Source organism: Corvus cornix, chromosome 1A, assembly GCF_000738735.6.
Source record: "Corvus cornix cornix isolate S_Up_H32 chromosome 1A, ASM73873v5, whole genome shotgun sequence".
In the NCBI taxonomy this organism is placed as follows: domain Eukaryota; kingdom Metazoa; phylum Chordata; class Aves; order Passeriformes; family Corvidae; genus Corvus; species Corvus cornix.
Window position 1 is genome coordinate 49,147,420 of NC_047057.1, and position 15,731 is coordinate 49,163,150.

Below are 15,731 nucleotides of genomic sequence, written 5' to 3' on the forward strand. Positions count from 1 at the left end.
AATTAGAAAAACTGGCTTTTAAAAACTGCTTAAGGTCCTCTATTTTCATCTACTTTTTGAAGATTTGTAGGTGGGAAAACCCAAAAGCAGATGGGTGGGGAGATAAAATGGTCAGACTTTACTGTTGTCAGACTTTGCTAGCTCTACTGTATGAAGTGAAACACAGGCTCCCTGCCAACAGCCAAACCAATTGAAGACATTCTGGAATTTCAGCCTCCATTTCAGACTGTTCTCTCTCATCCAACAGTTTCAACTCCTTTATGAGGACTATACCCACTATACTTACACAAAAAGTCTCAAGATTTTTTTATCAGCAATTAAAGAACCCTAAATATTTTTAATCCATGTGGGACTATGAACTAAAAAACAGAAGTTATTGTGTATTTGGTCTAAATATCCTCAAAAGCATAAAATGTTCTTACTTTAGATGTACAGCACTACTGGAATTTAAGTAAGGAAAGAAGACCATTTAATTTTAGACTAAATTGGTCAAAAGCTTGATTTTATGTTCTTTTTAAAATTTTAGATAAATGAGTTTATTATACTGCATAACCCTACATTAGCTCTGATAAGTGAGGAAGAAGTTCATTTCATCCAAATACTCACTACATCAATTTTTGACCTCTGAAGACAGATTTCTGAAGATGAATTTTTTTTTTTTTTTACAGCTAAGGAATAATGAATGAGGTGTTATATAACTCAAATACAAGAATACTTCAAGTAGCTACATATTTCTTACGACTGTAAGCTGCATATAATTTTTCTACTGTAGTAATCAAGCTTTGCATTAACTTTCCTATCAGGCAAAAATATCTGAAATGACCAGACCACAGAATCAACTCATTACTAAACACATATATATATATATAACTCATTACTAAATATATACATACACACACACTCTCTCAAAAGTTAGCACACTGAGCTTAAGGAAGCAACTAAGACCAAAGAATTTCATAATTAATGTTCACAAGACACTAAAGTAATTTCACCTAATATATTAAAGCATTGCAAGACCATTAATACACAGCATTACTTTTATTTATGTTTTAAATACATTTATAGCCTGTTACTTAAAATTCCAAGTCCTCCAAGGGGACTGACTTTAGGCATTTTGAGATAGATTTAGGTACTGCAAAGCACCTTAAAAAAACCTATCCCCTCATTAGCCAGGAAACACAAAATATGCACTTAAAGTGAACTAAAGCACTGAAGTATTTTCTAGGCTTTTGATCAAAAGACAAAAAAATGGAGAATACTCAAGTGGCTCCTACTCTAAGATGGCTAATTGTGCATGACAAAAATGAAATGTAGACATCTTTTTATTAGTTAAACCAGTAGGTCTTCTTTCATCTTTTCGGTGACTTACGACAACAACTTTCTTCCAACCTCCTGGATATTACAAAAGCACATTTATTTCCCCTTCAGTATTAAAAACTTTTTTTTTTAGCTCTCCAGTTTACTCTCCTATAGACAAAGCCACTGCAAATTTTAAAACAAAAACTGAGTTGGATTAACAGTCTTAAGAACCCAACACTGCCTTCAGGTGTTTACACAAGCATTCATTCTCTACCTTTAACTCGAATACCCGGCACATACAGTGAGTAGATCAGTCAATTCAAACCTGCATGTGCCTCTACAGCACAAACATTCAATTGATCTCAGACAACAAATACTTGCATTAACTGTCATACAGGAAAAAAGCACCACAACATCTAAAAGGTCCTGATGGATTCCCATCACACTCACAATACCAGCATCACATTAGATGGAAAAATACAGTTGCAGACAAAGCATAAAACAGAATAAAATACAATCAAATTACTTTTCAGTGTTATGGATAATCTGTCACAAGATTTCTAAACCAGGCTTTTTAATCTAGCCATAGTCTTGCTTGTTGTGCAAGATTCAATTTTTGCTTCCGATGACCATCACAAATTCCACTTCAGCAGCATATAAACTATTTAATCCATCATATGGGATTCTTAAACAAAAAACCCTATAGAATCCACAGTGCAGAGGAATAAATTTTACAAAACAAAGTCAACAATGAGGAAGGTAATAAAGTTTAGCTTGTCTTACCTTGTTCATGGCTCCAGGCTGTGGCCCTCTTAGTCCAGCCTGCCCTCCCATCTGTGGAGTGCCTTGTTGCAGTGTCTCAGCCAACAAGTTACCAGCACTACCCATTCCTGGGTTCGGGTACGGCATATTAGGTCGCCCTCTGCCTGCTCCAATTGAACCGTTCATGACTTGCCCCTGCATCATCCCCTGTCCATTGCCTGCTGCCAACATCCCAGGATTCATGCCAGCATTCATCCCTGTGTTCATTCCCATGCCAGGCTGGTTAACTGGGCTGTTTACCGTTGGCATCATTGCTGCTGTGGATTGGGCAGAAGGACCCTGGTTTGGTCCACTTGCACCCATCGCCATATTGGGAGAAGTCAACCCAGCCTGTGCCATGGGGCTTTTCACCATGCTGTTTAACATTCCCATTCCAGGACTATTTTGTTGGGTTTGACTGGCCATGCCTTGGCCAGGGCCACCAACCCCCATATTGAGATTTGGGGAGCTACCAGCCCGTAAAAGTTCAGACAGCTGCTTGTGTTTAGAGGCAGCATCTTGTGCCAGGCCAAGGCTGGTCTGCAGCTGGTTAATGTCACCACCATTGGTGAGTCCAAGTTCTGTGGAGCTGATCAGTTCATCTGGCAAGTCATGTTCCAGATCAAAGAGTGATCCAAAATCTGAAAAACAAAACAGATTGTATATGAGCTCAGAGCAATCAGTAGCGTCTTGAAGTTTCTATTTTTTAATTTCAAGTAACTAGCAAAACTTGACTTTTTATATTTGAGCAAAATTCCCTTATCAGTCATTACTGAAAGCTACCCAGTTTGTCAGGATAAAAGTAATTCTAAACTTTATGGTGTCTAAACTAGAGAAAACTGTTCTACGTCAGCCTCCTACAATTTGTGTCAAAAGATCATGGGATATCTCAGACTATGATCTCTCAACTTGAGAAGTTTGACAAGGGAATAGTGAAAAATATGTATTGAAATCTCTCAGTTAGCCAATGGAATTAAACAGCCATTACAAGAAAGAATTAGCAGGTTGATGGGAAAACACTGTCTTTATCACTTTTGCTAAAAAAGTTATAACTTTTGGACAGCCATAACTAATACAGCAATATCATTTTAAAAAATATATTTACTATTTATAAAATAATAAATAGAGGTTTGGTTATAGGGTTTTATGTTGAACTGGGTTTTCTGGCATTTGGTTTGGTTGGTTGTTTCAGGGGTTTTTTGGGTAGCTGTTTGGTTTTTTTATTCTTCCACATCCAGTCATTACCAGCACTGAATGGCCAAATTTCATTGCACTTCACCGGACAGCCAGTATTTTCCCCCAACAAACACTACCAGAAAACAAAGTAACCCTCCTGCCCACAAAGCTGTGAAAAACACCAGGATGAAAAAAAAAATTCCCACCTCAAGAGCCCATGCGAAGCAATCCCTGAGGTAACTAAGTGGCGAAAGATTGCTACTTGGAATACATAGATACAAGAATATTACACAGTACCCAGAATCTATTTGCTCTAGAGAACACGAAGTTCTTATGTCTGCCGAAGCAGCACATAATCTATGATAGTTAAACCAAAAATAACTTAGAAAGCTTATGGTTTCTGACATGCATTAATGACAACTTCCCTCTCCAAGTGAAAGGAGCTGGCAAGAAGAGGTGCTGTAGTGGACCTTGTTCTCACCAACAATGAGTGGCTGCTGAGGAATGCAAAGCTCAAATGCAGCCTTGGCTGCTGGGACCAGAAACAGTGGAGCTCAAGATCCAAAAGGTCCAAGTATTAGTGAAAAAAAACTACAGTTAAACAGCATGCAAGCCAGAAAAGTTCATCAGCATTATGGATTTGTTTAAAATGTTTCACATGATACTATACCCAAATTATCAAACACCTGGACTAACAGAGCTCCTACAACTTCACAACTCTTATCACAGATAAGATCACGACGTTAGAATTCCGAAAATACTGTATGAGATTGGCAAGAAGACAGGTGCACCATAACAGAGATTTTAACACTCCTTTTAGACACTCTACAACACTCCTTTTAGACACTCTACATTACTACAAACCACCAGAGAAAGAAAGAAAATTTCCATTAAAGAACTTTTAAACTATTAAAATCAGGTAGCCAATTCTTCATGACCATGTATCTTGTGCAAGAAGTTACGCTTTGCAAGACACACCAAGGGCTGATTGTTCATTTGCATGACGGGTATTTTTGAAGCTTCAAAAGTGAAGGAGCAATCAGAAGAATAAATCTTTGTTCAAGTTCTCTTTCATCTACAATGATGAACTTAATATTGTGTGTCAGTAGACTCATCTAAAAACACACCACACACACCCCACCCCCATCCCCGCAAAAAAAACCCAAAACAAAACAAAAAACTAAAACCAAAACCAATTCACAATGCTCAGTGGTTAACTTAAGAATTACATTTTGATGAACACGGAAAGAGTTAGTGGAAGAGACCCTCAAATAAGAGATCAAGGAAATCAAAAAAACAATCAAAAAAAATAGATGACAGCTTGAAACAGCTTCAACTAGCACCTTAAGAAGCCTGTCAGGACACATTTAACAGGCAACTGTTGAAACACTACATCCTGAAAACACTGTGGCTAATAATCAGACTAAGAGACCATGAGTGAGGAAGGAGTAAAAAATATGATCAGGAATTCACAAGTTAGCCAGCTGTCCTCAATGACAAACAAATAAAACTGAAAACAAAAGTTAAGTGACTGGAAAAAACATGACCCAGCACAAAGCCTGTACCTACAACATAACCATCATGGCAGCCCAGACACCTCCCATCAACACCCACACGGTCCAAAGGCCACTTTTTTGACTGTAGCTGGGCAAAGAATTTCTGCTCTTGAACAAACACAACTTCCAGTACAGGGCAAGTCCCAAACCAAAAGTCCTCACTTCACCTTTCCTGAGTTCAGACCATTGCATATAAAGCCCTTCACAAAACCAACTGGAGAGTGACCAGCAAATGTTTAATATGAAAAACTAACTTGTTTTTCAAACTACAACATAGTATTTTCCCAGGAAGATCCATGTAGATGATTTCAGATGTAACACCACAAAGGGGCAGTGCAATTCTTGTTTTGAGAGACAAGGATTTGGTCATCTTTACTCACAAGAAAATATTAATCTCCTTCTCTGAAGACCTCACTCTTCTTTAAATTCTCCTTCCTCATAAATGAGGAGATAATTCCAGCTTTAAGGCTTAGCCCATTACTAACTGGAGCATCCAAGTACAACCTATATGAACTCCTTGGCCTGATCATTCTGTGACATCAATGAACAGGATGAAAAATGTCATAAAAACTCAAAGTGGCATTAATTCTTTTTATTAATGCCTTAAAACACAACATAGCACCAGCTACATTAACAAAACCCACCCCCAACCTAAATGGTTGTGAAATAATCCTAATTGGATTAGTTGTTTGCACCAAAACGTCTAAGACATCCCATATAAAACTTTCCACATAAAGCTAACTTGCTAGGATTTTTAATCCTAGAGAATATACAATAGGTGATTCATCATAAAAGAATACTGTCAGCTATTAGCCAAAATTCTAAGTCGTAACTACTAAGAAAGCAATATTCTGGTGTGAGTTTGCTCTTTTTAGGAGTCTTTTCCAAAAAGAAACCTTCAAAGTCTTCCTTAGCCAGTAGATAAACAAGAAAACTGGAACAAACTTTCAGTTGTCTGATCAGCTAAGAAAATTACATTTTTAGTCAACTGCTGGGAGGCAGAAACTTTCTGATACAGGACTGAAACACGATCTCAAATGACCACAAAGACGAATAGGACCTTGTCTATATCTAACAACAGTTGCAATCCATTTCTGTCTTCTACACAGAATTGGTGCCCTAAAGCCCACTGTACAGAGTCCTATCTATGCCCAAGCCAAAAACTGACAAGGCTGGGCCAGACAACTCACAAACCATGTGGAAACAAGATCATATATACTCACACAAGAGCCAAAGGCATAGCTTAAGACATGGGTGAGAAATACCCAGAACTGATTGCCTTTCCAGTACACTGAGCCCACTGTTAGTCTTGCAATCTGTTTCATTAATGATACACACAAAGATTTCTCGCTAACAAAATAAAGCTTGTGGGAAGGCAGAGGAGGAAGATTAGTCCTGCAAAGGTTTGTCCACCTGATTCATCATCTCTAGAGATATTGACACAGAAAAATTGGGATATAACAGAACAGACAGTATCTGGCCTAAAGCCCAAAACCATCCAGTAATACACTGGAAGAAAGTGGCAATGGTAGAGCTAAATCCTGATCTCAATCCTGATCTCAGTACAGTAGCACAGAGTGATCCCCCATTATGCTGTTTATGGTATTATTGGTGCATTTCTTTCCACAGGTAACAAGAACATATAGAACAGATTGCTGCTGCCACCCAAGAGTCAAAGAAAAGAAAACCTCCTCAAAACAACATCTAAGAAGTAGATCAGACAGTCTTAACCTGAGATCATCTCAACATGCATTTCATAAGTCCTTTGAGGAACTGTACCCCTACTGAACACTGAGCAAGTCTTAAAAAAAAAAAAAAAAAAAAAAAAAAAAAGTCAAGAAACCAGCCTCACTTGCCCTGGCTACATTACATCTGTAGTGAGAAAGTCAGAAAAGACAGAAGAAGGAGCAGGTCCATCTCTTTCAGTGGCAATTCAGTTAGACCGGACTAAGTAGTATGAACTGTGTCCTAAACTGTGAGAAAGCAACTTCAAAAATCAGGGTACTGACCTGCATTGCATGCTACGGATTGTTCTTGATTTTGGATTCTACTTCTAAAAGTCTGCCTTTGACAATGTCTAATCTGCAAAATGCAAGGAAACTGCCAGCCTGGGTTGAAAAGCTACCCAGCACCAAAATGGACTTTAAACTAATACATATGTAGAGTGTGCAATCAAAATCCTTAAGTCAATAAGACTTCAGTGCCTTATCAAGTGATCAATTTTCAAATTAGATACAAAGTATTTATTTCAAGTTAGTTTTACTGCACAAGCACCTGGTACCACCAGTGATGCAACAGCTCTCAAAGCAGGCAAGGCAGGACAGCAATTTATGACAGCGCTTATAAAGCAGGGAAAATACATCAATACTAACTACTTAGCAAGGAAATCAACACGTGTTCAGGTGGCACATACAAGTTTCTTTTACATGCTTTTTAGCCTACAGTCAGGATTCTGTCATTTTCTCATTTCTGGATTAAGACAACAGACCTTTATTCACCTTTCAGAATAAAACAGGAATTTCTATCTATATGGAAGCTATCTGGTCCTAGCAAATAGGCTGCAGTGAACAATACTGGTTTTCTAGGAACTTCCCCATGTGCTAAGAAGTAGCAACACTTTATTCTCATGTACTGAACCCTCAGACTCAAGACATTTGAGCATTCAGTCTCAAGAAGAGCTGTACAAGCTGAAGAAAAAGCATCATGTGTGATCAGCAATGCCTCAAGAACCCTGCATGGCAGATAGGTCAGACAGCCACTGACTCCTGAGCCTACCTCTGTCAGACCAGCAAAGACATAAGAAACTCAACAGCTCCTGTCCCTGCTTCCCATTTATTATATTCCAAACAGAGACACATCAACTTAGAAAGCTGCTGAACAGCCACCTTTTTACACAACTGTTTCTGCAGCCCAGCAACCTATTAGTGGATCAACTTATATCACAGTCACTGGTTTCACAATGAAACAAGTGGACAAGGCTTATACAGGACACTGAATACAAAGCACGCATGTGGCAGGGTTGACAGGAACCACAGATGATGTTGGACCACATGGAAAACATTACACCTTAGCCGTGCTTTCACACAAAGAATAACAATAAGGTGCTTCCCTGCCTGGTGATACAAAAACTGAAAATCCAGAACTGAACAGGGCCTACATGTAACAGAGAAAGTGCCCTGAAGATACCACCAGTATTCCAGAGAAATCAGCCATTCAAGCTTGCAGTCAAGCCCCAGCATTACAGGCCCTAAAACACGCTGTCTGAAATGCCCTCCAAAAAAAAAAAAACCAGAACTCAAAACATACAACCAACAAAGGCAGAACAAGATAAGGAGACACAACCTCATAGGATAATCCTCAAGTATCCATGAAAACGCAGAAGCAAAGGTGAAGCACAGACTTGAAACAAAGTGCTAACAGAGTCATCAATTCCCAAGGCCTCTACAATGACAGAAAATTAAGCTAGACATGTCCAGGCAGTTTTATCAGGGAAGAAAAGAAACCAACAAAAAAAACCCAAACAAAAACCCACGTGCCTAAGAAAGAGGCACACACCAGCCTGGTAGGAACTTTGCTATATCGCACTTTGGAGATCAGACCATAAAATCCATTTAAAAAGGGGCCTTTTCATGTAGATCCTCTATGAAGCCACAATTACCCAACGGTAACACAAACTCTGCCAAAATGTTCTCTCTAAATTAAAACATAGAATTAATTTAAATTCATCTACTAAATTGATTCGAAATGAAGGCGCAAAACATCCACATCAGCCTAAGATACCAAGGTCTGGAGTCATCATTGCAGCTACTGCTTCCAAAATCCTCAGACAGCACTCCCTGTATAACCCTAACGGGGGGTGATCCCTTACTCAGCAGCAAATGAGAACTCGTATTCTGTATTATGCCATTTGAGTAACAGTCTTCAGTGTTAGACTTGGATATTAATTCTGTTCCCTTTAAGAAACTGAGAAAGCATTGCCACCTTCCTTCCCTGCCAATCCAGAAAAGACCTGAATTTCTTCACTGTATCAAGAAACATTGTTATTTGAGGTAAGACTGCAAATAATACAAACAGAAAACATATTAAAAAAACCTTATTCAAAACACCTGGAAGACAACAAACATGAAGGCACAAAACATGTTAGCACATTATGGTAGCAAACAACTTCTGGCACAAATATTCTTAAAAACAATCAAACATTTGTTGATCAAAGTCCAATTCACCACCTAGAACACACATGATTCCAGTATTAGTTGTAACAACCAGGCAAAAATATAAGTATTTTACAAGTGTGAACAACAACAAGAATCATTCTAAAGCAGCAACAGCATATCACTCAATATCTACTGAAGTCCTAAAATTAGGACCTCGCTCTCTCCATTTTTTAAACTATCCTAATCCCTAGCCAAACACATCAATTTTGGCTTAAGGAAAATAGTCTCTATTTTGTGAAGCCTCAATAACCTGCAAGTTTAAGTCCTACCTTTCCCAAACTAGTATCAACAGAAATGCCTATTTTAGTAGACTCTGAGTGATGCATGCTTTTCACAGCTTCAGACGAAAATTGTATTTATAACCCACTTTTCAGTTTCATATTCAAAGTTCTTCAAAAATCAGTATTTAGAGATACAGACAATACCAGGACTTAACCACTGAAAACCATAGTGAAAATGCAATGGGTATGATTCTGGAATATAGAATTGTAACTGTTTTAGGGAAACAGAAGTGGTGTAATCACATGGAAAAGACTGGGGTCAAAATTCGAGAATAAGGTATGTTTAAAGATTTAATATTACTTAAGGAGGAATTTCAGAGACATTTTTATTTATGTACCTGTTTATTTATGCTTTTATACAAAGGTACTAGTCTTGCCATCACTGATAACCCACATAAGATAAAGTTTTGAAATTTTAATTATAAAATGCTGAAGTCACACCATTAATAATTTCCTTGTGAACATGTTGGTATTTGCATAAATCATTGGGCTACCTTTAACTTCAAGATTAGAGTCAAAAGTCTCTAAGTTAGTATTCTTATTCCCAGCGGCATCTGTGTATACATACAGGCCTACAAAGTTAAGAGAAGCTGTGCTGGTCTGCTATGTTGGTGGACAAAACTGGGTACATCCTTATGTGCATAGAGCACACTGAATTCATTTTAGAAGTGATTACAAATCAGTTTCAAGAAAAGAGTAAAGTTCATTTCATCGTCAAGTTAACAACGACTTTGAAACTATGCAATCTGCATATACAATTACCAAAAAGTCAAATCAATTTTCTGAGTTCATTCAACGTTACTCTGGAGTAAAAGCAAAAAGCAATGCTGAATTTATGTACAAAAAATACTCAAGTAAACAAAATAACGTAAGTCAGCAGATCAGACTTCATTATCTTAAACCAGTAATTCCCCAGATTTCCTGAAATTGCATTCAGGAACATGTAAAAGGCAGTTTAGCTGCAGCAAAATTTGTACTGAGCAAGCCATATATCAGCACTTTGCTGGAATTTTACTTCTTAGAATTCCGAAAAGGAAAAAACCCTGAGAATTAGTCTTTTAGTTCATTAAAACAGTAGGAATGTGTTACAATCTCTCTTAAAACAAGAGAAATTGTCTATTCAGTGGTATTTGGAAGTTCTACAAAAAAGGAAGTAATAAATCTTGATTCTGCAAGCAGAGAATGTTCAAAACTCCTACACTTAGATCTCTTGTGGGAATACAACAAAAGATGCAGTACAGAGGTGTTTCACACCATCAAATGGAAAAGAGCTAAATCTTTATCTGCCCCATCTCACAACAACCAGTAATAGAAAATAACCTGCTCTTCAAGGTTCTGTACTTAACTGGCACTTTTTAATTAAAATCTTAGACTGGCCCCTGATTTCACATCCTTGATGCCAGGTGTGTTTACAGGAACAGCATCAACTGAGCAACAAGTTACTGTGGTTTGAGTCCACCAGAATTCAACATTCCTGATTTTCTTCAAAAAGATTTGGAAGAAATAGATGCTTGAAGGAGACTACTGCACATCGAGTTTTTAAGATAACTTTAAACACATTCATACACCAGTCCATTTTAAGAAAACTTGTTGCTATTTAGGAAGAGAACAATACGTTGTTTGATACTGTTCAGGGAGAGGATCTCTGCTCTAGTTTAAGTTCTACTTGAAGTTCTACAAATTTAAGGCAGCCACAGAAATTTTTTGTCAGGCACACCACCATATGCAGAGACAGATGTATTTTACTTCAGCCTGCTGCTACAGTTTAAGTAAAGACAGAAAAACAAAATCCTTGCACACAGGTGTGCATTGTTTAGTTGTCAGTGAAATCTACACAGCAGAATTACTCCATTTGTCAAATAATAAATCCAGGTGATTTTTGGGCAAACCCTCTCAGAAGGAGCACTAATTCAGATGATAAGAAAGGTTGAAGTAGTATCATTATGCTGTTGGAACAAGCACTGAAAGGCTGCTCGTGCTAAAGCAGCTAAGCAAGACAATGAGGTGACACACTGGAGATGATCAAGTAGCCTACAGGGAAGACACAGGAAATATATACTAAATCATAAAAAATTGAAATTTAATAATAAAGTAGTTTTCTCCAAGTTGTAAAGATACAAAACCCCAGAATTCGGACAGTAGAAGTTCAGCATTTAGCCCCAGTATCTTATTAGACCCACATCCCCAAAAAAACATACACTAAACCCTAGAGTCTGATAGACCCTTCCCAGATAAAATTTGGTTTTCTACAAATGCACAACTGACCAATAACCTGAACTCAATGCAAGCCCTGCTTTAGGACTGTGAAGAACAAAATGCAAAAACTAGTACATTTTTTTTTAATCTAGGATTTAAATTCCCAAGTGTTTTCCCAAACAAAGGTTTTTCCCTGCAATATTAAACTTGTGAATCTATTTATAAATTGCAATTGTAAACTGGTTTTCCAGTCTCAAAGGTTTTTTATCTGTAAGTGCTCAACACTCAGTTTTACACCATGGTATGTATGGTCCTTGTGTTGGAGTATTTATTTTTTTAAAAAATTAGGTACCTTTCTAACACTGCTCAGAAGAAGTACCTATCTACATCAGAGACACAGTATACTTGGTGAAAGACACAAAAGAACAGATACAGCAGTTCGGAAATCTACAAGGTTCAAAAGTCTGCAAAATTTTCTTAAAAAAAAAAATCACTAAGCACAATATGAATGATTGGTTTACTTTTTAAAGAAGTCTCACAGACTTAAATTTTCTTAGTTTAAATTTATTCCTAATACAGTTACTTTGAGCCTTTTTAGCTACACACCAAAGACATTCATTTTTGCCACACAGGCATCCACCAATGCATACATATACCTACAGTATATGTCATCCACCAAATGACATTTTAAGGCAAAAACGGCAAAAAGTATGGCTTTTAACAAGAAGGGATGGAAACATAACTGATGGCTGTAAGTTAAATGTAGCTGACCATCTGGTCTTTGACATTAGCTAGAAATCAGACTGGTGTAATGTATTTAATTTTAAATGTAGTATATACAAACGCTAGCAAAAAACACACAGCTCTAGGAAAACAGAATTGAAAAGGGCAGTGAGACAAGATTAATACAACTCATTTTGAGAAAAGAAACATCCTGATCCATTTGGAACAAATGAAAGATGAGTATCAGTCAAAATTGCAGTTGCCCAGAAGAGAAGTTTCGTTACAGGTCTTAGACCTTTGATGTGAGGGAGAATAAAATTTAAAAGGTCAAAAACAGTTCCTGACAAAAAGGAACATCCAGACTTTACAAAAGATGGATACTCCAAGGGAGATTGAAGATGTGCTACTGCACAGAAAAACATGTTTTTTGGATATAGTAAACTGAGGGATGTTAAGGCACATACCACACATACATTCTCTGATATAACACGTGCCAACTAATTGTAGAAAACTGACTTCCAGTGTCACAGCAAGCCCAAAACACTAAGAACTTAAAATCTTATTTTCAGATCTAGCTGCCTAAAGACATGATACTATACAAACACACTGCAGCAGGGGGTGTACTCCATTTCTATTCTGTGAAGAAACACAGTGGTTCTGAATCCAGAGCCCAAAACAATTTCCCAGTTCACAGAAGACAGGTTACTTCTAAGCGGGAGGAGGCGTGGGGGGTGCTGTAAAATACGATTAAACTCTCCTGTCCTGAATAGACCGCACTGAAATCTGTACATAGCAATTTTAGCACACCTGCATCACTGCAGGAAAAGTTGAGGGATCCACAAATAAAAACACACCTCCCTGCCCCCTGCAAAAAAACCCCCAAAACAAGTGGTTTAAACCATTCAATTAAAAAGGTATCTTTATGAACGATTTTCACCCATTTCACTCCAAGAGGTAACTCCTCAGGATGCACTCAAGTTATTCTGTTATAGCAGGGGGACTAGTATGCACCAGTTTGCTAACGCCGTGTTTAAGAAAGTCTTGCTAGAGTACATGCAACATATCAAAACTGTTGCTACCAGTTAGGAAAGGTGAGCAAAGGAGCTACACTGGCAAAGTACTTCTGTCAATGTAACCGTGCTGGTACAAAAGTGTGACAAAGTCACTGTTGCCACCAAAAGATGAACCTGTAGAGTTGTAACGGCCCTCAGAAAACTTAAGGCCTAGACAAAATACACAGATCATTACCATTCTTCTTTGCAACAAATTTAGCACTTAAATAGAAGACACCAAAAAAAAAAAAATTAGTTGTAGAAAAACCTGTGGTAGTTCAAGGGAATCCCACAAAGTCCTATCTCTGAAATTATTCTAGAGCTACACAACATTAAAGAAAAAATGAGACCATTCAAATTCTAATATACTACAGGGCACTGAAAATACCAAGACTTTCTAAATTACTTCAAAATGTTTATTACAAGATGTGCTACAAACATTTCAGTTTGCCTCCTAAAGGATGAATTGGCATTAATAAAGCAACTTAAAAGTAAACTAACACAGTATGTTCCACGGCAAAGCAAATTCTGAGCAGGGAACACATGAACCATCCATAACTTTTAAGACAGAAGAAGATGCAGCACTGCAACAACAGTGGGAAATGCAGCTGTATTTGGCTGCTGCCAATAAATCAAGCATATTAGGACAATCTTTGCTTACTTCTTTTTAGAAGAAAGCCACCAACATTACAGTTTAGTACATTCCAGGCCCAGAATATGAGTATCATTCAGGTTTACAGTGAAAACATGAGTCAGAGATTCCTCTTAGTCTTCAATATAAATACACTTAATATCTGCAAATTTAGGAACAATTTAACAGGAGTCAGTCATCATTTTTACATGTCTAACAAATTAAAACATTTCAGATTAAGAAACTAAGCAAAAAGTTAAAAGCAAAACCAGCACTATGGACAAGTGCTGCAAAAAGTTTGTCAACAGTGCAAGTTTCTTGCCTTTCCCCTTCCATCTGATGGTGCTGAGAATCTAACAGTTTTAAAAAGAGTGTTTGAGTAAGTACATAAGCACCATGTTACTTATTTCCTATAATTAACTGAGGAGTGGGGACAATACAAGATTCTATAAGTGGAATTTACTTAATGACAGCTGCTTGCACTATTTCAAAGCAAATTTAACCGACAGATAGGTTAAAAAAAAATGTAAACTTCAAAGCAATTTCCCACAACAGAAGTATGACAAAACAAAGTGCAGTCTCAAGCAGCAAATGAAAAAACATAACTCTCAAAATACATTCATTGGTTCATAGGTTGGATTTTATTTACAGAAATAGATATGATATGTCATGCTAAAAACCACAGAAAGTAAAACTGCCCCATGTTCGCATAATTAGTTGGCAATTTTTAAAAAAAGGCAGAAGACTAAGAATACTTTAATAGATTTTATGTAGCGTATATGAAGTGTTTGCACCACTATAAACCTCTGCATAGCTATCAGGTGATGACAGTCCCAATCACTTTAGGAAAAATTATCACATTTGTACACTACTGAAACTGTCCAGTCCCTAGTGTTTCACCAAAACTGTAAAAAGTTCATTTATTAACTGTAAAAAGCTGCCCAGTAAGTTAACAACTAAAGACTAAGTATTCTGCAAAAGTCTGCACCTGCTAAACTGAAATTCACAAATTACCCAACCCTTATTTGATCACAAATGTTGGAACTTAGATGTGTGTTCATTTGAATCAAAATGTGCCTTTAACTTGCATATTTTTAAAGTATCAGAACTTTTCTCACAAAATATTTTTATTTCACCTCTCTAAGCAGAGCAAAATAACCACTGTCAAGACAAGTTAAAAAACGTTACTATTGAATTAACCACCGTTTTCCAAATCTAGCACAAAAACAGCCAACAACTAGTTCCAGCTAAAGAGTAGCTTCTCCAACACTCTTCTACTCTCTTACTAGAGACCTGTTGATATTAGGAATAGTCATGTCCTCCAATTACAACATATTATTGGCTGTATTTAATATGCACTGAAAGTCACACACAAACTTTTCAAAACTAATATGTCATTCACCGAGAATAGAAAAGGCAAAATCAAAATTTTGGAGATGATTCCAAGTAGAATCACATCCTCTGCTCAACCAAAAACCTGCTATTAAAACCTGGTGTTAATTGTCAAAGAGAGCTTTTTAGGAAAAAAAAAAAAACAAACCCAAACCGACAACAAAAAAACAACTCTTCCCTTTTCTTGCCAGTTATTAACTGCATTGAACAAGAGCACTGGTGCCTTCAGAAATGCCACCAGTCACCAGACTGGCAGGAGGAGGCCTCCTCCATATCCCATAGACTAATAGGATCTAATGTGAGTTCAAAGAAACTCCTGTGGGACAGATAACAGAGTATTCTCATAGCAAAATGACACCGAATACTCACCTCCTTCACAAGAAGCATTAAAAAGCTGAAGAGCCCTTTGT

General features: G+C 37.3%; 1 protein-coding gene across 1 annotated transcript in view; it reads right to left on the reverse strand.

Moving 5' to 3' along the window:
- Positions 1-15,731, reverse strand: part of EP300 (E1A binding protein p300) — a 62,019-nt gene that overhangs the window by 43,819 nt on the left and 2,469 nt on the right. Inside the window, exon 2 of the mRNA XM_039571623.1 lies at positions 2,083-2,741. Within this exon, the coding sequence (XP_039427557.1) occupies positions 2,083-2,741 (659 nt within the window). The remainder of the gene's footprint in view (positions 1-2,082; positions 2,742-15,731) is intronic.